Genomic DNA, 22,950 nt, shown 5'->3' with positions numbered 1-22,950 from the left:
CGGGCTACAGAACACATATTTACCAAATGCTCCTAATCCTTTAATTTCAGCTGCACCTCACTGCTTCTGTTCTGAATGTCATGTTTCTTCTGCCAAGTTTCAATCAGGAGCCAACAACCGGAGCGCACTGTATGATTAACTGTCTGTTTTTCAGTCTCCTGCTATCTGTCATCGATTTGTTTTTTCTCCCTCTCCCCCCACCCCCGTCTTCCCGTGCTCCAACCACCAGTGAAACTTCTGACAGGTGGAGGGTGAGAGCTGAAGCCGCTTCCTTGAAGCTGCAGCGAGAGGGAAAATAACAAACACTAACAGCAAGTGACCGAGCAACTGGAATAACACGCACCCTTCGTAAAAGACATTAATTTCTCTGGGAAATGGGTGTTTAATCATTCTGAACAGACTTTGAGAAGGGCTGGCTAATTATTATGTCGTTAAAATGTCAAACAAAATACCCATCTCAATTCAAGGTGGCATTTTTAAATGTCTTGTTACGTCTGGCCGACAGTTCAAAACCCATAAAATTCCTTTTACAGCACTTTTAAACCAAGACAAGCAGCAAATCCTCCGGCAAAATTGTTGTTGATTGCTTTTCTGCTGATGCTTGAGTTTTGAGCTGAAGGACATACATCAGATAGCATGCATACTAAATACTACAGTACAGTTATTGTCCCATTATTTATGCACACATAAACACAGTATGCTCAATTCTAAAAGCTGGAAAAAGTGAAATAGCTGTTGACAGTGAAGCCGTTGCTCTTAGCAGTCGTTCTCCTCAGTCCGAATCAGAATTGGCTTTAAGTGTGAAGGGATTTGACTCCAGTTAAGATGTGAGCAAGACCTGTAAAAAGACTTTAATGTGTAAAATCGGTGGTGGAGTTGCCCTTTAATCTTAGACCATAACAAGGAATGGGGACAAGAAGTGTTGTAAGTTAACAGACATCGTTGAGAAACTCTTACAGGTGTAGCTTTGGCATAACAGCACAGGTGTCATTATGATGCTTCCTCAGACCTCGTGTTCAGGCACGTCTCGCGGTTCTGTTACCTCATCAGAAGGTATAACTCCCAAACAGCCTGCAATACAGAAAGGACTATATGGAAAACAGAGCGCACACTCACCAGCCAAAATGTTGCTCAATGTACAAGTCTGGAAGATGATGTCGAGTTTGCGCAATTTTATAAGAGAGAGACAATCTGAAGTCAAATCAAAAAACCTATATGCACACGTGTCTGAGGTTTGTGGGGCCCTTTGATGGCATGAGCCCCAGGCTCGGACATGCACCCTGTATGTCAGGCCCCAAATAAAGACGTGTCGATCATCAACCAGCCACAAACAATCCCAAATCCTAGGACACCAGAGAGGAAAGGTAGCAGTTACAAACTGCTCTGGTTTTCCTTGTCAGACGGGTTTCTTTCCCATGCGCAACTCCATCCACACACACACACACACACACACACACACACACAAAACATCTTGTTCCATAAGAAAACCCAGGATCCACGATTTGAGTGATGAGTAGTTTATGTTTACAGATGCACCCAGTGGTAACGGACCCCGCTGTCGTGCAAGTCCCTGCAGCTCCTGCTGTGCTTGGAAACAGAGCTGCGTAGTAAACTTTACAGCTCAAGAGTGCTGCCTTCAAACTTTGGTTGGGACTTATGTGTCATAAAGTTATAGATCGGTTGTCAGACTTGATTATGTAAATTGATAATGATTATTATTTTCTTTGGATGTTCTGCATGACTCTTTGACCTGAGCGCTGTCTGGAAGGCATGGTGTGGTTTTCTGACATGCAGTTTTCCAGATTCCCACTCATGAATGAACTATTGTAGAATAAATTTAAATCGTGGAGCCACTGTGTCATTATTTTGAATTTTAGATATAAGGCCTCCATTATTTCACATGAAACAACATGAAGTTGTGTTTACTCGACCAGTACTTAGGACTTTCATTCATTTATTCCTTGATGTGGCTGCTATTTGCAAATGTTTGTGGGGCTGTGACCAGAGCACTGAACCATAATGTTCTAATTCCAGCTGGTTCCTCTGTGCAGACAAGAAATCATCTGAACATGAAAACAGCCAATATACTCAAAAACAGTGAGTAAAATTCCTACAGATCCACGTTTTGTGGCATCATTTTTGACAAATACAAATCTATGGTGGTCATTAATTGCTAATGTGCTACATGTCTATAACACATAACATAAACACTCATCACTTTTCAGCTCTTGCATTTCAACTTATTGTGCAATTGCTGAAAACTGTTGGTTGCACAATGCAGAAAAACTGAGCAATAACACAGTTGTGTTGCTTTATTCTGTGGGCAGTTTTAATAAGATCCTGATTAATTTAAGAGAAAGCTCGCCATGATAATGATGCTGTGATAATGATACTAGCTAAATCCATGTACCAATCATAAGCCAATGTTAACAAATTCTTCTTCTACTTCTTTTTATTTCCCCTCATTTGACTTCACTAACTTTAGAAAAGTGGGTGAAAAGGCTCGTGGAAGCCCCTTATTAATTTAGGAATAATGCTAAATATAACAAAAAAATTTTAAAAAAATTAAAAAAGTGAGCATGTAGGGGTGCTGTTAAAAAGGCTTTACTTGTATGCTTACTTCACGGGCTGTCGGAACTCTCTAACCTGTTGTCATCTCGACACATCCCTACAAATTCATGGGAAGGTGTGAATTTTCTGTCATGATTAAGTTATTCAAAAGTACCTCAACTCATTTAATAATGCCAGAGAAGGCATATTAGCCTATTTTTAATATCTTTTTCACAAAATAATTACACACTTAACACAGAATATCTTTCCTGCTATGATGTGATCACAAAATAATTATTCTTCTAGAATGGCAAAGAGAAAATTTCCTTTTTTGTATTTTAAGTAAACAAATAACATAGAGTTGGCACAGTTGGTGTGTAAATAACTGTCACGACCACACAAGCAAAACTAAAAACCAACAAACAAGAACAAATCTTCATTTTTATTAAAGCTTAATTGGTCGTATGTAGTGGTGGAAAGTACATTACGACAGTATTTCTATTTTTCTGACTTGGATGCATTTTTTTTAAAGAATTTAAGTTACTTGTCATATTCAGACTAACAATACAAAATCTAATCAACAAGTAAATTATGATGTATTAATACAGGTTAAGGCGTCATTGGAACTTCACAATCCTGAAATGGACTGTTCTACATAATTTTACTTTTAGGTGATACTTTTTCGTTTTTAAGTAACCCTTTAATGCATTCACTGCATTTCTACACTGTGGTATTAAAACTGTTTGGCACCCTTTGTGTTTAATGTTAAGCAGTTGTAAAGTCCGTCATATTTATGTTTCTTGAGTAAGTTCATTAAAATCAAGCATCCCTTTTTTTCTACCACTGCATGATAAAACCAACTTTCTACAATCTGAATGCACAACTGTCGTTTTGTACTGCGAAGCTAAAAGCTCGTACCCTCGGCTGAGCACGTGAAGGCAGCATACGTGATGGACCGCCGTGAATGGGGTGTGACGTGGAGAGCCATCAGGGCTGCAGGAGCGGAGTCGAAACTGAGCTCAGTCCGCATTTTACGGAGGGCTGTCAGCACCAGGGCGCCACGAGCGGGTGTTCATCAGCGCCGTTAGTCCTCTGAGCCATCCGGGAATAGAAGAAGAAACCCCGGGGAGCAGCGCGCAGCCAGCCGCGGGCACATGGAAACGATATGTCGCTGGAAACACGGCGGCGGACTTCATCATAGTTTCACCCGAGAGGAGGCGAAGTGAGCCGCGACATAAACATGCTCACCCCGATGCTGGCCTCCCTGCTGCCTCTCCTGCTTCTCTGTCGGATTTCTTTCTGCCAATACTCAAGCGACCAGTGCAGCTGGAAGGGCAGGTGAGCTTCACGACCCTCTTTATGAAACACAGGGTTAAAATGTTTATTAAAAAAAATAAGAGATTTCAAGAAAGTGTGAAGGAACGCGAACCGAGGCGAACTGAAACGAGCGTCACCGAAACTCTAGCGAGCAGGCAGCGGAGTTCAGAGAGAGAGAGAGAGAGAGAGAGAGAGAGAGAGAGAGAGTGAGAAATCAGAACAGAAATGTAGAACAAATGAAATCAACTTCATGAAGCGTGTTAATTTTTTTCTGTAAGGTGAGAGGAAATGATATGAAAATGGTTTCACGGACACGTGAGTTTTGATTTGGGTTTTGCTGAATTTATGAATGACTAATTGACAAAATGACCTGATCGCTTCCAGATGAAACTCACCGATGTGTTTTAATAGATGTGTGCCTGCTGTTTGGAATAACATGAGTTTAGTATTGATTAATTGCTCATGATATCTGATGATTAAACGTTATTTATGATGCTGATGTTGGATTTTATTTTTTTTTTTTTGTCTAACATAAAAAAACACACAGACTGAAAATAGTCGCAGGATTACATGCACAGATCTCCCTCGAGCTTTTCAGTATTTATGGTTTCAAATATTTCTAAAACCTCATGCACTGGAAAGTTTCACCTCCCATCAAACATCTGCTGAAATCTGTTTTGCACTTGAGAAGCTGCGCCTCAAATAGTGCGGTTTTGTTTTTCATCCTCCAGTCAGGAGGGGTAGGCCCTATTCTGTACTTTGAGCTCTTAACCAATAATCTGTTGTTCATTAGTGAGACTCTTGACTAATCTCCTTTAATTGCATGCAGAAGTGATGAAGTTAGAAGGGACTTAATTAGAGGCGTGCTGAGGAAAGCCTGGTTGCGGGGGCTTCAGCTGCATATGCTCAGCATGTGCAGCTGGGTTACTTTAGATCTATGGCAAATTTGAATTTCAGCATCTCATTTTCAGGAAACTGGGCGTTTCTCCCCCAGAGTCAAACCACGAGCTTGGCATGCACACGCTGGTAGACTGCTGATGGCTTCCTGCCTCTGGCTTTGCCACAGAATGACTGACAGCCTGGAGTTTTCAAACCCTGACCAGGCATTAAGTTCTGGAGGGACTCCTTTGGTCATGCTGGCGCCAGAGTCCGAAGTGCTGCCCGGACAAGTCTCTTCCAGTCTCTTTGGTGGCTTGAAAGCAAGGGGAGGTTCGGTGCGTGACCTGCATTTGCACTTGCATGCAGCGGGCCCAGCTACTGTTGCTGCCGTTGTCTGCCCAGAAGCCCCTGTGTCCCTCCATTCATCCATTTCTGCTTCCAAACTCTTCCCAAAGGCAGCGTGCCAGTGGTGCGTTTTGCCAAAGCTCAGGGAGGAACAATGTGGTATGGGGAGGGAGTGTGTGTTGGAGCTGAGGTCATTTTGGCTGCTCCGGCTCGTGACTGGTCATGCAGCCAGTCTTGCGCGCAGACGGCCCTTAATGCTTCAGGAGGAATGTGGTCTCATGTCCTCAAAGTCTGCCAGAGGTCTTAACCTTGGTCAGTTAACTAGGGGTATAAATGACCAGAAAATCATTTTTGGATTACTGAATAATTCCCTTTATGCTGCATTAAAGAGTAAAAGGGTTCAGGAGGAGTTTGAAAAACACATCTCCTCAAAGAACGCTTTCATGTTCTTTGGTTTCTGCGCTTGTACACTTTCTTCATGATGCCTCTCTTCAGATGTTCATGTCTGTGCTTCTTCTCTTCCAGCGGTCTGACTCATGAAGGCCACGCCAGGGATGTGGAGCAGGTGTACTTGCGTTGCTCCCAGGGCTCTCTGGAGTGGCTCTATCCCACGGGGGCCATCATTGTCAACCTCCGACCCAACACGGTCTCCTCTGCCGCCGCCCGCCTCTCCGTCTGCATCAAACCCTCCGCAGACTCCAGAGGCACCAACATCTACCTGGACCGTAACGGCAAGCTGCGGCTGCTGCTGCGCGAGCAGGACCAGGCTCAGGGCAAGGTGCAGTGCTTTGGTATCCGGGAGGGGGCGCTCTTCATCGAGGCCGTCCCTCACATGGACATCAGCCGCCGGATCACGGCGTTCCAGTACGAGCTGGTCAGCGACAGGCTGGGACCAGAGGCAAAGGCACTGGGCGGTAAGATGCATCTCCATTATGCTGCTTCTACAGCACAGGAACAGCAGCGCACGTGCAGTTTAGTCTTGAGTTTCTTCTAAGTCTCCATTATGAAGGTCTACAGCCTTTTGATTGATTCCCTGTAGGACTGGGTTCCTTTGTGCTTTGTCCCTGCGGTGTGTGCTGCGCACTAAATGCAGCCATCTACTGGTGGAAACTTTTATTAAGTTGGACTCTAACAGTAGGAAACTCAACATTTGCTCCAGCACGCTGCTAATCCTGAAGCCAAAGTCCATTTCTCCGGTCGCGGCATCTGTGCGTTTTGGTTTTGGGAGAATTTATTTCGCAGCAATGATCAAAACTTGAGAATGCGAGGCCTTCAGGTCTTTATTGAACTTGTGTTTTTTAGGATGAGATCTTCATATCTGAGCTCATTTCACAACTCTCCACACTTGATCTGACTTGGCTCTAACCTGTTTTTTTTTTTTTTTGGCTCTGGGGTGGGTGGGGTGGGGTGGCTTGTGTGTGGAGGGGCACAGCCAAACAGAGGGCCTCCGTTGAAAAACAGCCGTCTATTTTCACGCTGCGTACCTGCCAAACCTGCACAGTTTCAAGCTGCACAACTGTGCTAGTAACCGTGTTTTTTTCCACCTAAAGCAAAAATCTGAGCAGTATCGGGCCCACATCTGTTTTTACGGCTCTCTGGGTTCACGTATCCACATCCTGCGTCATTATCTGGCACGGCGGACAGAGGGAGCGGGTTAAATGTAGAGGAGTGAGCTCGGAGTTGTTTTGACCACATTAGTGTGCTGCGCTCAGCTCTGGAGTATAATCTGGGTGTGTGATGTGGCCTGAGATAGGACTGGGATGATTCACAAAGACAGAGGTCTCGTGTCATCTGAAGCCCGAGCTGGTGGATTGATTGCTCCTTTCGCTTCTTCTCATCTTCTTTTTTTCCCCCTCCGTTTCTTTCCTCTCCACTTCTCTCTGACCCGCTGTGCTGGGATTGAGTTGCTCACCGTCAAACTGGAATGTGTCTCCAGCCAGATGTTGGGAGGACCTTCTCGGAGCATATAGGCTTATTTTTCCCCCCACTCCTTCGTGTCTCGCTGACACTCCCTGGGCCTGCCTTTCAGCTCACTTAAATTATTCTTCCCCTCTGTCTCACTATTTCCTACCTCTTCTTTCTTGTCTATTTATCATTCCAGTATTTTCCTTTTCATTACCCTCCATGTCATATATCTTCCCTCTCTCTTCCCAGCTGTTTGAAGTGGTTTTCGGCAGTGGCGAGTGGTATTAGCAAGTTGTGCTCCATTACAGAGGAATGCATCAGGGTCCAGATGTTGCAGGGACACTGTATCGTGTCCCTCCGCCCACCCTCCCCCTCTCTTCACCACTCATCCCATCCCTCATCCCTCTCCGGCCCTGTGAAGTGGTTCTGATCAGAGTGGCGCTGCATGTGCACGGGCCAGAGAGAGATGCTGACTCGGCTCTCAGCCCATTCCTGTGGTTCTGTTTCATGTCTGACATGTGAGCCCCGCTCGGCTCTGCTGCGGAGGAAAGAGAAAACACCCCCGGGTTTAGGCCACGCTGATGCTATGGCAGCACGTAGGCTCACTTCAAAGGGCCTTTGCACTCCGCTCAGGGGGGAGGTCGGCCCCTCTGAAGCGTCCCGGCTCTCCAGCTGTTCTTAAGCCGCCCGAGCTTGTGGCTGTTTGCCCTCTGACCTCTCTGGTGATGCAGGCAGCACCTCGTGTTGCTACACAAGCTGACCTAAGGCATGCCTCACCCCTCACCCTCAACTTCGGACAAGTCAGCTCAAAATAAGCTCCAGCTCTGCTCCTAAAGATGGCACATCTCTGTTTTTGGGCTTATTTTAGGGTCTGCATATTTGTTCCCAGGATGCATCATTTCTCAACTAGATTATTTTTCAGATTTATGACCAGACTTTGTAAACCAGGGTGGTTTCCAGTGCACCAAATCCACCTGAATAACCATTTTTAATCATTCTTCCTCTGATTTTATGGATGGAAACCCACTGCCTCCCCACCCTCAGCCAACTGCTGACTCGACACCTCTCCCTCTGCTGCCCACCCCCATCCTCCTCTGTCCACCTGCCCCTCTGTGCCGCTGAAACCACAGCAGATCTAGGGCTAATAAAGGCGTTCTGGTCAGGCTAGCCGCAGGACCACCTGAGTCAACTAATCATCGACTTGACTGCTCTCATTTAGGGCTCTTTCTCCTGCTATAAAGCACTCTGGTTGTGGGCAGGCTGAGTTGCAGCTTGCCACCAGTCATAGGTGAAATGTAGCCTGGGGTAGGCTCTTCAAGTACTTTGTAGAGGCTGTTTCACTTTTTTTTACAGCCAGTTATTTGCCCTCTGGATGTGAGAGCACGTCCTCTCATGGCTTCCTTTTATCGTTCCAGACAAAATGGGATAATGTGGGAGCTTTTTGTGTAATTTTGTCAAATCTGCCCCCGTTCTCTGAAGTGATTTTCACTTTTACGGCTGCTAAAAACTGTACTTGATGTGAGTATTGAGACTTGCTGTTTCAGTCCCAGCAGGCCTGCTGAAGGGCTAACAGAGCTCAGGTCAAAGATGTAGCCTTTGTATCCTTTTCATCTGGTCCTTGTTTGTCATGGAGTATCAAGTGGGTTCCTCCTGCCCCCAAGAGCACTAAACACTCATCAGGTTTTTTTTTTTGACCGTCAGCAGCATGCCCAGCTCTGGTTGGTGTTAAACCCCCGAGCTCATGACAGCTGAATGCTGCCCTGCCGTCTTTGTAAATAAATAATCTGTGGGGATGGAAATCACTGTGACCCCAATTGGGAGTTTCTGTGTGTGTGTGTGTGTGTGTGTGCGTGTGTGCGTGTGTGTGTGTGTGTGTGTGTGTGTGTGTGTGTGTGTGTGTGTGTGTGTGTGTGTGCGTGCGTGCGTGCGTGCGTGCGTGCGTGCGTGCGTGCGTGCGTGCGTGCGTGCGTGCGTGCGTGTGAGGAGCACATACTGTAACATGGCTGGCCCAAACGCAGTTGTGTGCAAGTGGTACTTAACTGAAACGTCAGAGAGTTTTTTATCATGCTGCAGGACCGGGCGTGCAAAAGAAATCATGGACTTCCTATTTTTGTTTCAAAATTTGCCTCCAAAACTCATCCACCCTCTTTTTTATTTCCATTTAGCGCCCTGCCAGCCGTGCACCGACGCTGAGATGCTTCTAGCAGTCTGCACCAATGACTTTGGTAAGTTAAAACGCAGCTCGGAAGAATTATAGGTTTCCCGCTGCTGTATGGCGTGCAGAAATGTCCAATGAAAACATTCTGTGTAGCATGAAATACAGCCATTACCAGCATCTAAATCTTGCCTTCCTGCTTGATGTTTTCAGTGGCACGGGGCAGCATTAAGAAGGTGGAGCAGGAGGAGGAGCACTCGTCTGTCACGGTGGAGATCAGCCGCCTCTACAGACAGAAGACCCAGGTCTTTGCATCTGGGGGCGTGAGGGTACGGAGCTGGATCGGCCACATCAAGATGCCCCTTCAGTGTGGGGTGAGGTCTGGCGAGGGCGAGTTCCTCTTCACGGGGACGGTGAGGTTTGGCGAGGCCTGGATGGGCTGCGCTCCACGCTACAAAGACTTCCTGCGGTTGTATCAGGAGGCGCAGCAGCAGGGGACCAACCCCTGTCATGTGGATACTGACTGAGCGTGTTACCTGCCCGTGCTCGGAAACAGGACAGGCCCTCACTGGGTGGGGAGGAGGTGAACCAAGTGTGCACGCTAAGCAGAGATAGACTGACGGACTGGCCCGGTGGCACAGCCTCTCTCCTCTCCTGCCATCTCGTGACTCTTTGGAGACAAAGAACGGAGCTCCTGAATGTTGCCAAGCAGCACGCTGGATGGACTCTGCTCTGGAGGCCGAACGTGACTCAACGTGGAACGTGTTCGGACTGCCTTTTTTCGGAGACCAGGAACTCCCAGGTTTTAAATGTAGCAAAAAACCCCATTTGGTTTCTTTTTATGTGTATAAAATGTGAATGAACATTGTATATTTTGAAGCTCTGCGTGCTTTGTAAAAAGCTTGATGTACAGTTCTGAAGTTATTTCTTATGACAGAAATGTATAAAGTGAAAGCCTCTTATTTTTATTTTGTTTAAAAAAAAGATTCGCAATTTAATGCCTGAATTTATGTGTTTTTTCAGGCTGTACAATTGTTTAAAAAAAAAAAAAAAAAAGCACATCAAAAGAAGCAAGATCTTGTTTTTTTGCCCTTGAGAATAAAAGCTTTTATTCCCTGGAACAGCGTTGATATCTGTGGTGTGACGCTTGCAGTAGGACAAATCTAACTTTTTGGATTATGACTTGAGACAGGTGTCTAATTTTATACTTTCTAGATTTCCATGAGGAATTATCCTGCATTTTCAGCAGAAAATGTCTTTTTTTTAAGCAAAAAGCCAAACTTTACCTCTTTGCAGCCTCTCTAATTTGAGTCTTTGCTTTTTTCTCCTTTTATATTACTCTGAACTGAGTATTTTTTGGTTTTGGACATAAAGACATCTGAATACATCTCCTTCAGCTGTGGGAAACTGAACAGCACTTTTTTACATTTTTTTTTATGTTGTAATCCAAACAAACGATCAAATATAGTCATTAGTTTCGGCCCTAATTCTATTAAAGCTAATTTATTTTGACACACTGACTCTATAAACCCGAACTTAGATGGACGTTGTGGGTAATTTCACATCGGATATAATATTCACAGTGGTGCTAACGGGTTATTTTTTTTATCCTCTGTTGGAATCAAAACACACTCATATGATATGCATTAGCCTCCTCTCCAAGGTTCACCTCAGCCTTGAGCTGGGACCGTCTGCCAGGGCTACAGAGAGATTGATATCAGAGAGCTGGAGTGGATTCCTCTGCGCTGGTTCCTGTGGTGATGGGGGTGGCCGTGTGTCAAGGTCAATGTGAAAGGCCTCTTTGTTCCAGCGCAGCAGCCTGGTATGAGAGAGACGACTGAAGACAGACCTGAATACAGCCCAGTGACTGGGCACGCAGCAGAAAGCGCCACTCTCCAACCACACTCCAGATTTTGATTGGCATGTACAGTTCTGCTCAGGCTCCCTGATTAAATAGTAGCTTTTCATTTTCATCACCTCGAATAAAAACACAAGGAACGAGTCAGGTTATTGGAGCTCTTGGCTGTGCTGCCACGCCAGATGATGCAGCCTGCGAGCCAGGCGTGTTGGGATGACATCCCGTTCATGGCCCAGGCCCTTTCTGTCTGCCTTTTCACTTAAACGGAAATGCACCTAGAATGCCTTTCAATAAGTTGCCCCGCATAGACAATTGCTTTTCCAGACGGCACTGTGCATTGAACTGAATGCCTGAATTCCAGCTGAAAGCCAGCGGAGCAGAATTGCTCACTGGGAAATGCAAACAGAGTTTCTATGGTAACGATGCCTTACTGTGAACCTTCTCGCTCTGGCTTTAAGACCAGGAGCCCCGGAGGAGGAAGAGGAGGGTCAGTGGGCATTACTTGGCTGTTGGGTTCTTTGCTGGTCCAGCTGTCCTGGGTGTCAGACCTCCCTCTCTCCTTCCTCTCAGCTGCTGGTAACAGATGCACCAAGTCTTCAGGTGATTCCCTAACAGCATAATCAATGACTGCATAGATGTCCAAAGTGTTGATGGTGTCCTCTGTACTCTAATCCACTGCACAAAGGCTTACAGAGCAAATGATCAATCGTGTATTAATCAGTAATCTGCAGATTAATTGACAGTGACAATAACTGTTAGTTGCAGGCTTATGGTTTTTATCAGTGAAGACTTAAAGGTGAAGAGTTTTCACTGCTGGCAGACCCCTGTGAGACAGATCATGATATAAATGATAAGCCATATTATAAAAGGCAATCGGACTGATAACATTAATTTATCAATTACAGCATTGTTTTTGATAAGTAAAAAGGGCTCTGTGTTGCTGTCACAATTATCTGTAATTAAATTTGTGTACTGGCTGTTGTCACTTATACTGCACTTACTTGATAAAGGCAAAAAAAAAGTACTTGGCTCCAGTGTCACTGGGTGTAGCTCATTCAATTACTGTCATATGCACATGCAATCGGGTGCAACTTTATGGGTGAGGTCATATTTAGTTGTAACACCAGTTGAGAAAGACCAGTTTAGACCAGACATGAGTATGAGGAGTCTTTGTGCTGGAAGTGTGATTCAGCCAGAAGTCACTGCATGGTCATCTCGTGGGTGGAATTAAAGAGGAGAAAGAAAAAAACAAAAGTACTGTTGAAAACTAAAGTGCACAGTCACTTGTCAGAAAGACGGGGCAGTGGAGTTAAAGATCAGGAGGACGCTGGCAGAGAGAAGAGGCCTGCGAGCTCAGTGTAGTGGCTAATACTCTATGCCTCTAAGTGCAGGAATGTGAAGAATGTGTTGACTTCACACACACGCGTGTGCAGCATCCCCCAGCACTGCTGCCTTGATTAGCTGGAATCAATAGAGTCTCTGTGGTTTTCTGTGTGTGTGTGTGTGTGTGTGTGTGTGTGTGTGTGTGTGTGTGTGTGTGTTTGCCCGCAATGTGCAATGTGCACGTGGCTCTAACCCCAGCACACATAAACACACCACCCCAGCAGCCAGATAGCCGCCACCCACACTCAGCCACAACTCATTCTGCAGCTGCAGTCCTAACACCTCCATCTGACACAATTCTGCCCCGACACACTTCTGTAATGCAGCCCTCGCATGTTTAAAATATTTTATGACAAATCTAAACAACTGTATGTTTCATCCTTGTGTTTGTTATTCAAATCACATTAGAGAAACTATGTTCAGAGAAAGACATGAAGCCTACTTTAGACTTAGTGTCTACAACCAAGTTAGCAGCTCTGTGAAGCTGTAGAGTGATGCTTTATGCTGAATGCTAACATTAGTATGCTAATATCAGCATGTTAACATGTTCACAAGGACAGGTAGCCTACCCTTAGGCTGAATGCTAACATTAGCATGCTAATATCGGCATGCTGACGCTCACAGGGACAGGTAGCCTACTGTTTACGGCATCCATCTTTTGGCTGTTAACATGCTAATATTAGTGTATTAGCTTATTAGCCCTAAACACAAAGCACAGCTGGAGGGAGCGCTCAGTTTTGCAGTTATTTGCACCAAATGCTAGATGAACAGTTAAAGGGATGCCTTCATTCATCCCCCGGAGACCTTGAATATCTGTACCAAAATAAACAGCAATCACTCCAATAGTTGAGGACCAACTGAAAGACCTGCTACATTCACTAGTGAGGCTAAAAATCCATATTGTGCCCAACACAGGCATTTTTGTATTTGAGTAGCTCAACAAGTAGTATTAGTCGTATTTAATTTTCAATTGAACATTAAATTCAGAAGTATGCAGAATTCCATGTATGGTTTGAGTCAGGCAGAGTAACGTCAGGAAGCGAGGGTCAACAAGCCAAAAAGAAACCTCACAGAATGCGTATTAATCCCCAGTGGGTCATGAGTTTCCCAGTCATGAAATTCCTTGCAGCCTCCTCCCTCGCCCCGTGTCTCCCTCCGAAGCAGTGTGACAGGATTAAGGACTTGGGTGTTGGGTGTCCCTAGCAAAAAGTGATTGTGGGGTCAGAGCATGGGCCTGCATGTCTAAATATCAGGTATCAAAGGGGAGCTGGGAATTGTGTGCTCCGACTGAGAAGTGTGCGTGAAGTAGACCAGGCGCCGACTGAGATGGTTTGGAGTTTTGGATGATGGGAGCCTGTCAAGCTGATGTTCCACTCTTCTTAAAGTTGCAGACTTTTCAGATCATGTCCCATCAAACACATACAGTAGCAATAGCTAGCAATAGCAATGGACACCTATAGAGCCCATGCATGTGATAGAACACGGCTAAGCTTTATTATGTAAATTCCTCTTTCTTGGCTGATGAATGTATTATGACTAATTATTTCTGTTTGTGAATGGTGATTTGCTGCTGCAGTCTGCTCCTACAAGACTGTCTCCCTCTTCCTTTTGTCCAACACCGTCCTCTTTTCTTAATGAGTGAATGTGTGCGACTGCTGTCAGCTCACATGGCTCCCAGAGGCCGCGTCGGGGTGCCCTGTTCCTTCAGCAAACACACCAATGTCCTCCAGAGTGGGGGGTCCCGCTGCAAAGGAGCTACTGGGAGCCCCCCAATGCTCAGCAGCCCAATAACGGAGCAGAATTTGGCTCCGAGGACGTCAAGCAAACACACTGCAAATGGTACTTTTATTTACTTGCCTTCACGGCCCCTCCCCCAACATCCTTCATTTGCTGGGATCCACAGTGCCATTTCCAGGAGCCCCATGGCAACGGCAGGCCTTGTCAACGGGGGGACAACTTTCTCATGATGTCACCAGGCCATGGTGATTGGCGGTCTGTTGCAAAGAGATGAAGTTCGTTCTGAGATGTCAGGATCCCAATAGAACTGATGTTTGGAGTTTGGTATTGATGCTTGACCTTGACCTTGGAATCAGGTTTTGTATGTCATGATCTTATAATTCTGTTAGCGAGTGCCCCTGTTGTTTCCAGTTTCTCTTATTATCACCACAGTAAAGGCGCCACTATACTTTGTCAGAACGGCTTGTCGGAGGGTCGAATGGTTTCGTAAACCGCCTTCCCCCACCAGACCTTTTCACTGCTGGATTTGGGTGGGCTGTGTCTTCATGTAACTTTCTGATACTGACAATCCGTCATGCACACCCTCTTCACGCAGCAACTAGCCAGGTGTGCAGAGGTGAGAAAGGAGCCAGGGTTCATTTTTCATTTGTTACACAACTATGTAGCACTTTTCACATGAGCAACCGAACACTATGAATGCCTTCCCCAAGAGACTGGAAATGTACACTACACGTTACCCCCATATTTAAACCATTAGTGTGTCTCACCCCTCTTAATGGCGGCCAGCTCAGAACAGCTATAAACACTTTTGCCTTGCGATGTGGTCAGACAACACGTTCTACGAACTTGCATGTCTCCAACATAACCCAGCCCTACGCAATACGATGCATTGTGAAAGGACCGTCACAGAAATTTTCACTGATCACAATAACAAAAGCTAGTCCTGCCACCACAGCTCTCTTGCCTTCATCTCGGCGGTGAATGAGCGTGTTGTTGCTTGCTCTACACAACCTGTCACTCATCGACATTCGCTTCTTGTGTGATTGTGATAATACAATCTGCCCGGGCTCCTCTGCTCTCAGGCCTGTCAGACTCAGCAGATCTACCGTTTGCACAGTCCAATGAGCACCAGTGGCTTTGCCTTGTTGGTGAACTCCTCCCCGGTAACCAGGCCAACCCCCTCCGACCTCTGACCTGTATCCTAGCCTTCGGATGAGAAGAGAAAAAAAAAAAAGGTTCCTGTCTAAATTCAGACATTAGAATCTGGAGGAGACGGGGGCGTGCCCTCTAGCCTCTATAGGAAACATACATCTTGGGCATTGTGGGGTGACAACGATTATCAGCCAATAGCGGGACAAGGGTGCAGAGCGTGATGGATTGTGTAATTGAACATGTGACGTTTGATGGATGTCTAAATGAGGAGCATAATAGGTTGTGTGATGGATAGGTAGGAAGCGAACACTTAGATTTTCACACAGAAGCGGATGTGAGCTGTTTGGTTTTGGGACAGAGAATGATGGATCGATTCTTGAAGGAGGGGGGCTCAGCAAATGAGGGAGTGGATGTGTCATACAGAGGTTTTATTTGCAGATGATTTCTGTTTTTAACACAATTTAAAGCCACGAGCCTTCATGATCCTACTCAAATATTTACAAATTCTAAATGTCGTACTGTTACTCCCAATGAGGAAGACACAGTTTGGCCACTGTAAGCACACAACACAAGTTTTAATCCGCCTTTATGTGCAAAATGGACTTTAAGTCACACCAATGGAAAATCTGTTTCAACTATCTGAACTGAATTTTTCAACCTGCATCAAATAATAAGAATTGAACTATAGCAACTTTATTCTGAAGACGCAATTTGAAATAAATGAAAATACATGCAGTGCGAAGGAGGGTTGAATTCCTGTTATTAAATCATCACATTCACAGAATTATGTTTGTTTTGTGGTTAACCTTGCCAAAAAAAAAAAAATCACCTCAAGCTGTTCAATCATTTGAGCATGTTTTCTCAACATGCTAAATGGAAATCCAAGCCAACAACAGCACTGCCGAATTCAGGAGAGCATCGGAGGAATTTAGGGCCTGTCACACACCAACTCACACATAGCACAGCTCAGCGCACACCCCGGCCTCAAACATGCATTAAAGCAGAATTTTTGCGCTTGATTGGATTAAAAGCCACTTTAATTTCTCTGCGTATGATCCTCTAAAATAAGATTCTGGGTTACAAGTCAGACAGGAGCGACGGGATTTCATTAAAATCATTACAGGTTGTAAACCAGTCTGCTGAGTCCTGAGTTATGGCAACAGTTATCAAGTGGACAAGTGCTGCCAACAGCTGAAGGGTCAGCTGGGAAAAGAATGGCTGAGCCCAGGGAAAGTAGAGCTGCAGGGGGTCACGCACACACACACACACGCACACACATACACAAACACTTGCGTGCCCATGCATGTTTCTGTTTCACATAGTAGCTCGGCACAGGTGACAGTCAGTGACCCTTAATCAGAGTTCAAGACCCTCTTATGCTGCTTGAAACCTGTGTGCACTCCAAAAGGTCAAAGGTCAGCCTGATTAATTAACACCGAGGATGTAAAAAACTGACTTCAAATTACAAATTTGTTGTGAGAATTGTGAGAATGAACACTCAGGCCCTTTTCTGGTGATAAATGAGACCTCAAACATGGGAAATTAATTAAACATAAAGAATATTTATTCCTCCTCCGTTGCTTCGCAGCCTGTTTCAATTCTTTGCTTCCCTATCAGCAAAGATAGGGAAACCACTATCAATGGTTTTAATCTCACTCTCAAGTCTTGGGAATGCGTTGTCGCACCACAGCTACGTCAAACTTACCCGGCTGCAGAACCATGAGACGTGTGCTCGCTGGTATGACATCATGCGTAGATTTTTGGGAGGATTAGCACCGCTCCGCCGTGGTATGCACAGCATGTCCGATTGGGAGAGAATGGCAGCGAGCCTCACGGCGTGCTGACGGTGACATTTTGTTTCGCCCTGCTATCTGAAAAATGTGAGGCTGCTGAAGTCTTAAAATGTTAGAAGCCTCCACTCCTCCTGGTACGATTCTGGCGTGTCTTAAATGTTTATTAGACAAAATCCTCCACATTGAACTGACCAATGCTCTTGAACTATGTAGGCGTCAAAAGTGTGTAGTCATTCAGACTGACAAAACACATTAGTGTACTCTTCATGAGGACCACTACTCAGCCTACTCAGGTTTCAGTTTTGGAGGGGCTAAAGTCATTTCGGCTGGGTCTTTTAATTAGAGAAGTTAACTCTGTTAGCCCTCCTTTGCCAGTTTCCAGCTGGTAGCCTCGCAAAAACAGAAATTACTAACAGAATGCTGTGGAAAGATGACGAGCACACCTGGTTGATTATGAAGCATTTTCATGCTGATATTATTTACCTGCAACAGTTTGCAGTCGTTAAAAGCATCACAGGTGTGTATATTACTAAAATCATGCAAAAATGAAACCGTATCCTACCTTTCATGTTTATTATCTGCTGTGGATTGTGTAGACCAACACATCCACTCACTTAGAAAAGGGACACTTTCATTCTATCTAAGGAAATAACATCTTGTTTAAATGATCTGGCTGGATTATTATCTAAATTGGTTGCAGGGAGAGATCGACCGATGCATGAGCTAGACTGAACTTTCACAACCCACTCCAATGAAAATGAAGCTTTTAACCTTGTTAACGTGTCTATATTTAGTTTTTTTTATATGCTACCACACACATCTGGAGTTAAATAAGTAGTCAGCACCATGCCTGAGCCTCTCTGCCTTGGAACTGGACCAATGACCAACATAATTGAGGAACCAATCCTGTCAACTTGCGGGGTGGGACTTTCCATAGCTGGCTGATAATATCTTTGAGCCAAAGCCTTGTGCTATCTATTAACATGGAATACATTATTGTTCTGATACACCTACTTATGGCCCACCCTGCACAATTCGCTCATCTTCTTTGCAATCAGTTTCACGTCCGAACATGTATGCCCAAATCACTCCTATATGTGTTTAGAGTAGCTGGCCAAACAGAAAACAAGCAGAGGTTTGTGTGTTTGATGAGCAGGTGTGCATGCGCTGCAGACATGCACCAGAGGGGTGGGTGGAGATAGAAGCGGGGACTATTTTCATATTCATAAATCCATGCATGTCACTTGAAGACGAGTTTTTCTGTCATGGAAAAGCTTCTAAATATGCCATTTTGATGAACAGAGGTGAGTTTTTAAGGGTTTAATCAATGTCAGGAGAGGAATCTTCAAGAGACAGAGAGAGCTGTGCACTGTGCTGTCAGTTATAAAGCTTGTCCGAACATAAATACAGAGAAAATTACGTGAGGAAGGAGTTTTACCTCCTATTTGAAACTGTAAGATCCACTGTTTTGCCACTGTTTTGTGTAGAGTGACACTGAGAGACAGGATATTCTTCCAGCAAGTCACCTAGCTTTGTGGAGGGGTGATACGAAATCAATGGTATACCAATTTATTCAAAAACTAAACAAGCAACTCTTTTTTCCAGATTGAATTTCACTCATCTTGCTGACTTCCATTGAGCAGCTTTCCTTCAGCATTTAGGAAACAGAAGTCATTTGTTTTTACTTTTGCAGACCTTGTATTTAAGGAATTTATTAATTTTCCAAGGAAGTGAAAGCTAAGGTGAAAGCAAAGAATTACCAATGATCTTCATCCTCTAAAATGCCCCTTCAGGCCTTTCAGGCTACTTTGCTTTTGACTATTAAACCCTTTGGGTTTAACAGTCGTGTCTGAATCTGGGACATTTTTCCACTCTGAAAAACACAACAAAACGCTAACTCAGAAAAACACCGGCATAAAATAAAGGGAGTTTAGCATAACGTTTACAGGTCCCTCTTAATAGGACATATGCTGCCCCCTGCAGGACAAAATGTCCCTTGCAGCTGCTTGACATACCCTGCCTTTGTGTGGGGAATCCTGAGACAATGACAATGTTGAGGCGAGAGGACCCTCTTCTACTTATGACAATCATGCCTGCACCAATGGGCCGAGTTATGCACAGTATTAGCCCACAAACCAAAGCCATAATAACAGTGCAGTGAGAGCACAGAAATTAAGCTTTATGTTTAGTCTCCCTCCGATCCCAGAGAGACCGCTCATATTTCCAGCTGTGGTGAAATGTAGATTCATGCTGTAGTCATAACAAAGCCTGAACAAGACTGACACTGCATAATAAGAGGGCTGGAGCTGTGGTCATTTGCTCTGCAGACATGCTGTCCACTCACTTATGGATGACTTGAATCGGTTGAATCTAACAGAGACACATCCTCTATAAGACGTCATTAAGTGTGTGAGGCCGTGCACACCTGCAGACATGAGGAAATACACAACGAGGGGAGTGCCTCTGCCCCACTGATGCAGAAAAGTGACAACTACAAGTCGCTGTCCCAAAGACAACAGTGACCCCAAGAGGGAGGGAAACCAAACTCTTCTTTCTGCTGAGAGTGATTTGGCCGAGTGTGTACTTAAAAACCCATCAGTGTGTCCACAAGGGTTGGCTTTTCAGTGAGTGTTGGACGATATTTCATCCCAAATTTAGAAAGAAAACACAGTCCAGCAGATCAAGTTCAGTTCATGACGCCTAGGAAGAAATCCAGTAATAAAATAACAGTTGTTTTGCCTGTGAGGGGTCTGTGGGGTTGTTTTTACGGGGCCTGTGAACTCGTTTTACTGATGACAAAAAGCGAGAAAGTCCTGCTGTATTTTCAGGGTTTACTTTCACCAGTCACTCAAATCTAACTGAGGAGAAACAAAACAAAGACATCATATTTTTCCTCCATTCATACAGTCATTTGATAAACTGAATGGATGAAACAAGACTTTTATATACACATACTTTTCCTCAGTAGAGGATACACAATACAAAATTAGTCAGGGTGGTGCATTTACAGATCAGCAATGGGTTTGTGTGGCCAGTAAGGATATTTCTCTTTGTCCAGCTTTGTCTCCGGGAATACATCATTCAGGTCTTCGATGGTCATCTGGTCGAAGGGAATCATGTTCCTGAGATTGTCGAGCTGGAAAAGGAAGAGCAGAGGATCAGAACAAAAGAGGATTTCGATAAATGTTTCCTGTAGGATCGGGTTCATTAAGACAGTGGAGCACATCTTCAGAGTAGTGTTAGTGCATATCTCGCACTCATGGAAAAGGATGTGATGTGATTATGGCTCCCACCTCTTTTTCAAACTCAGCGACACGAGCTTTGGATTCTTCAATGTAGGCAGCAGCTGTTTTGTTCTGGAAGACAAGAAAACAAAAATCAAAAGAAAAATTTGGAATGAGTTTTTAAATACAGTTTGCGTACACTACAAAAGTCTGTTGAAACTACTTTGATTGTGACCTTACAGCACATTGGAAATTAACCATCGAAAACAAAACACACATCCTTTACTGCAAGAAAAATATGAAGGCAGCCGCACTCACCGCTTCTGCCTCCTGAGCGTTGATAAGAGCCGTCTGAGCGTCGACGGGCTCAGGAACCGTCAGGGTGCTGAACTGAGAGAAGACAGAAAGTTTATACTACGAACACTTGAATCCGCACTGCATCGTCAGACCTGCTGGTGACAGTTCACTTTCTGATCTTCTCTGACCTTCTTTTCAAACTCATCCACCATGCCTGCGTTAGCCACAGCCGACCTGTAGTAGCTCCAATCAATGACGGCAGGTTTCTCAGGCAGAGCGCTGAGCCTGTGAACACAGATCACCTGGTTACAAACACCTGCCGTCAGCAGTTGTCTGTCACAATAAAAGCAGTTGTCTGTACTTGTTTATAGCCTATCCTAGCACTCATATAGACAAATACCTAAAGCTGCCAACTCATCAAACCTTGGTTCTTGCTTTGAGGCATCTGTGCGACCCACTGCAGCGACCATGCCTCATGAATTACATATAAAGCCAGCAAATTTGCAGACAAATACACACTCAAAACTAAATTCAGAGGTGAAATTGTGGTGCAGCATCACTGCCACGCCTTTAAGGGGAAGAGTAGGATTTTTGAAGGCAATTGTGTGTGACCCGGAGTACAAACTTTGCAGAAATGGCGTCGCTTCGGGTCTTCAGGTTGTTGAACATGGTCCTCTGGTTGGGCGGCACCCTCTCTGCAAAAGCCAGCCAGTCAACGGCCTTCAGTGCAGCTCGCCTGCCAGCCATGATCCGGGGCGTGTTAGCTGGAGGGGGCAGAAAAAGTCAAGATATTTTACTCAAGCAGTTTTAATGGCTTGGCCCCTTAAATTAGCTTCTTTTTGTTGACATTGCTCTGTGTTTTCCCGATTTGGCTGAACAATTATTCAGATTTATGGCCCGGTGTCTGAACCTCTTTGGATGGATAACAAAATCATCATGTTTCTGTCTTCCTCAACACTTGTCTCATGTGATTTTTCAGCATTTGGTTCATTCTGACTGATGGAGAATTACTGTGCTGTAAGCAAAACATAGGTAACATTAGCAAAGTCGGAACTACACCTCCGGCAGACAGAATATTAATTTCAATTCAATTCAATTCAATTCAATTCAATTCAATTCAATTCAATTCAATTCAATTCAATTCAATTCAATTCAATTCAACAGTAGATTTAACATGAGTCTAATTTTGTAAATTAATCTGCTACATTTCAACCGAATGACATCGCTTCAATCTCACCTTTACTTGTTGTGATAAAGCTGAACAATAGAGCGGCAAGTCATACCGTTAATTTCACAAACACACGTTGGAACTGTTGACTGCCGGCCGGGAGCGGAAATGACCTCTAGCTAGCGTTAGTTTAAAAGTAAGTGTACTTCCGGTCAGTGAGTTTAACGATTGTGTGCATCGTTCGTGAAAAAAATTAGGCACAGATCACGTTTCATCAGAGCATGACTCGTCCATGAATCTTTCAACTGTAAACGACGGGCCTTCATCCTTGGCGCATGACAGAATTTTAGCAGCACTTTTTCCCTCTTCGTTGTTTTATTTTGAAAGTTTAACCGGAAATTTAAGTGTGGTATTGCGCTTGTGTTTTAAGGACGCTAGGTGGCGCTAACGGTTAACTGAGAGTGTACTTATAATCATGATATTCACTGACAAACGTTTTTAAAGATTTAACAGTCAAAACATAGAAATAACTCGAACTCATTCGACTTATGGTGCACAGCAATGAACCTAATGGACGATTATGTCCTTTTTTTCTTTTTAATTGATAGATTTGAAAAAAAAAAAATAAATAAATAAAAAAAAAATTTAACCGAATGTGTCATGATGCTTATTTGTGTGCATTGACGACCGTTGAAGTTCCGCTTTATGACCGCAAATGTTATAGAACAGGTCATAAATATAGTTTATGTGGATCAATCGCAAATAAGACCTTACTATTACCTCCGGTGTAAACCTTCATAATAAAACAACCAACCGTCATACTACAGAAATGCAGGGGGCCAAAACATTCACAAACGTAACATGCATGCTTACGGGAATGCATTAAATGGTGCAGGGGCTCATTGTTTGCTAAAAGTTCATATTATTAATGCAGATTAGAGAACGATTAGTACTATGAACTTTTAATACCTCTAAATAATAGTAACTATCACTTTTAATATCTCTGAAGATTGAGAAGTTAATTTCTGAGCTAATTTTTGTAGACTAATACAGACACATGACAGTGTGTCGTAGAGGGTACGTATTGCTGATTGGTAAGTGTCACGAAAAATGGTATGAATTCAGTCTCAGCAAGTGTTTGCGGCTATTATAGTTTTACTTGTAAAATCACTTCCGGTATGACTTTC

At 44.3% G+C, this 22,950-nt stretch overlaps 2 protein-coding genes across 2 annotated transcripts; one reads left to right on the top strand and one right to left on the bottom strand.

Moving 5' to 3' along the window:
* The first annotated feature begins 3,554 nt into the window (after positions 1 to 3,554).
* On the top strand, positions 3,555 to 10,270 carry metrnla (meteorin like, glial cell differentiation regulator a). Its single transcript, XM_070982088.1, has 4 exons — positions 3,555 to 3,888; positions 5,617 to 6,005; positions 9,162 to 9,221; positions 9,365 to 10,270. The coding sequence occupies exons 1-4, from the start codon at positions 3,791 to 3,793 to the stop codon at positions 9,676 to 9,678; spliced, it is 861 nt and encodes a 286-aa protein (XP_070838189.1). The 5' UTR covers positions 3,555 to 3,790; the 3' UTR covers positions 9,679 to 10,270.
* A 9,618-nt stretch (positions 10,271 to 19,888) lies between these two features.
* On the bottom strand, positions 19,889 to 21,915 carry atp5pd (ATP synthase peripheral stalk subunit d). The gene is made up of 6 exons (XM_070981297.1): positions 21,879 to 21,915; positions 21,221 to 21,359; positions 20,784 to 20,880; positions 20,617 to 20,688; positions 20,368 to 20,430; positions 19,889 to 20,210 (listed from the first exon to the last, which is right to left on the bottom strand). Exons 2-6 carry the CDS (start codon positions 21,340 to 21,342, stop codon positions 20,079 to 20,081), a joined length of 486 nt encoding a protein of 161 aa, XP_070837398.1. The 5' UTR covers positions 21,343 to 21,359; positions 21,879 to 21,915; the 3' UTR covers positions 19,889 to 20,078.
* Between the last annotated feature and the right edge of the window lie 1,035 nt (positions 21,916 to 22,950).

Source organism: Chaetodon trifascialis, chromosome 15 (genome assembly GCF_039877785.1).
Source record: "Chaetodon trifascialis isolate fChaTrf1 chromosome 15, fChaTrf1.hap1, whole genome shotgun sequence".
In the NCBI taxonomy this organism is placed as follows: Eukaryota; Metazoa; Chordata; class Actinopteri; order Chaetodontiformes; family Chaetodontidae; genus Chaetodon; species Chaetodon trifascialis.
Note: the sequence above shows the minus strand (reverse complement) of the source record. Positions and strands in the feature narration are given on the sequence as shown.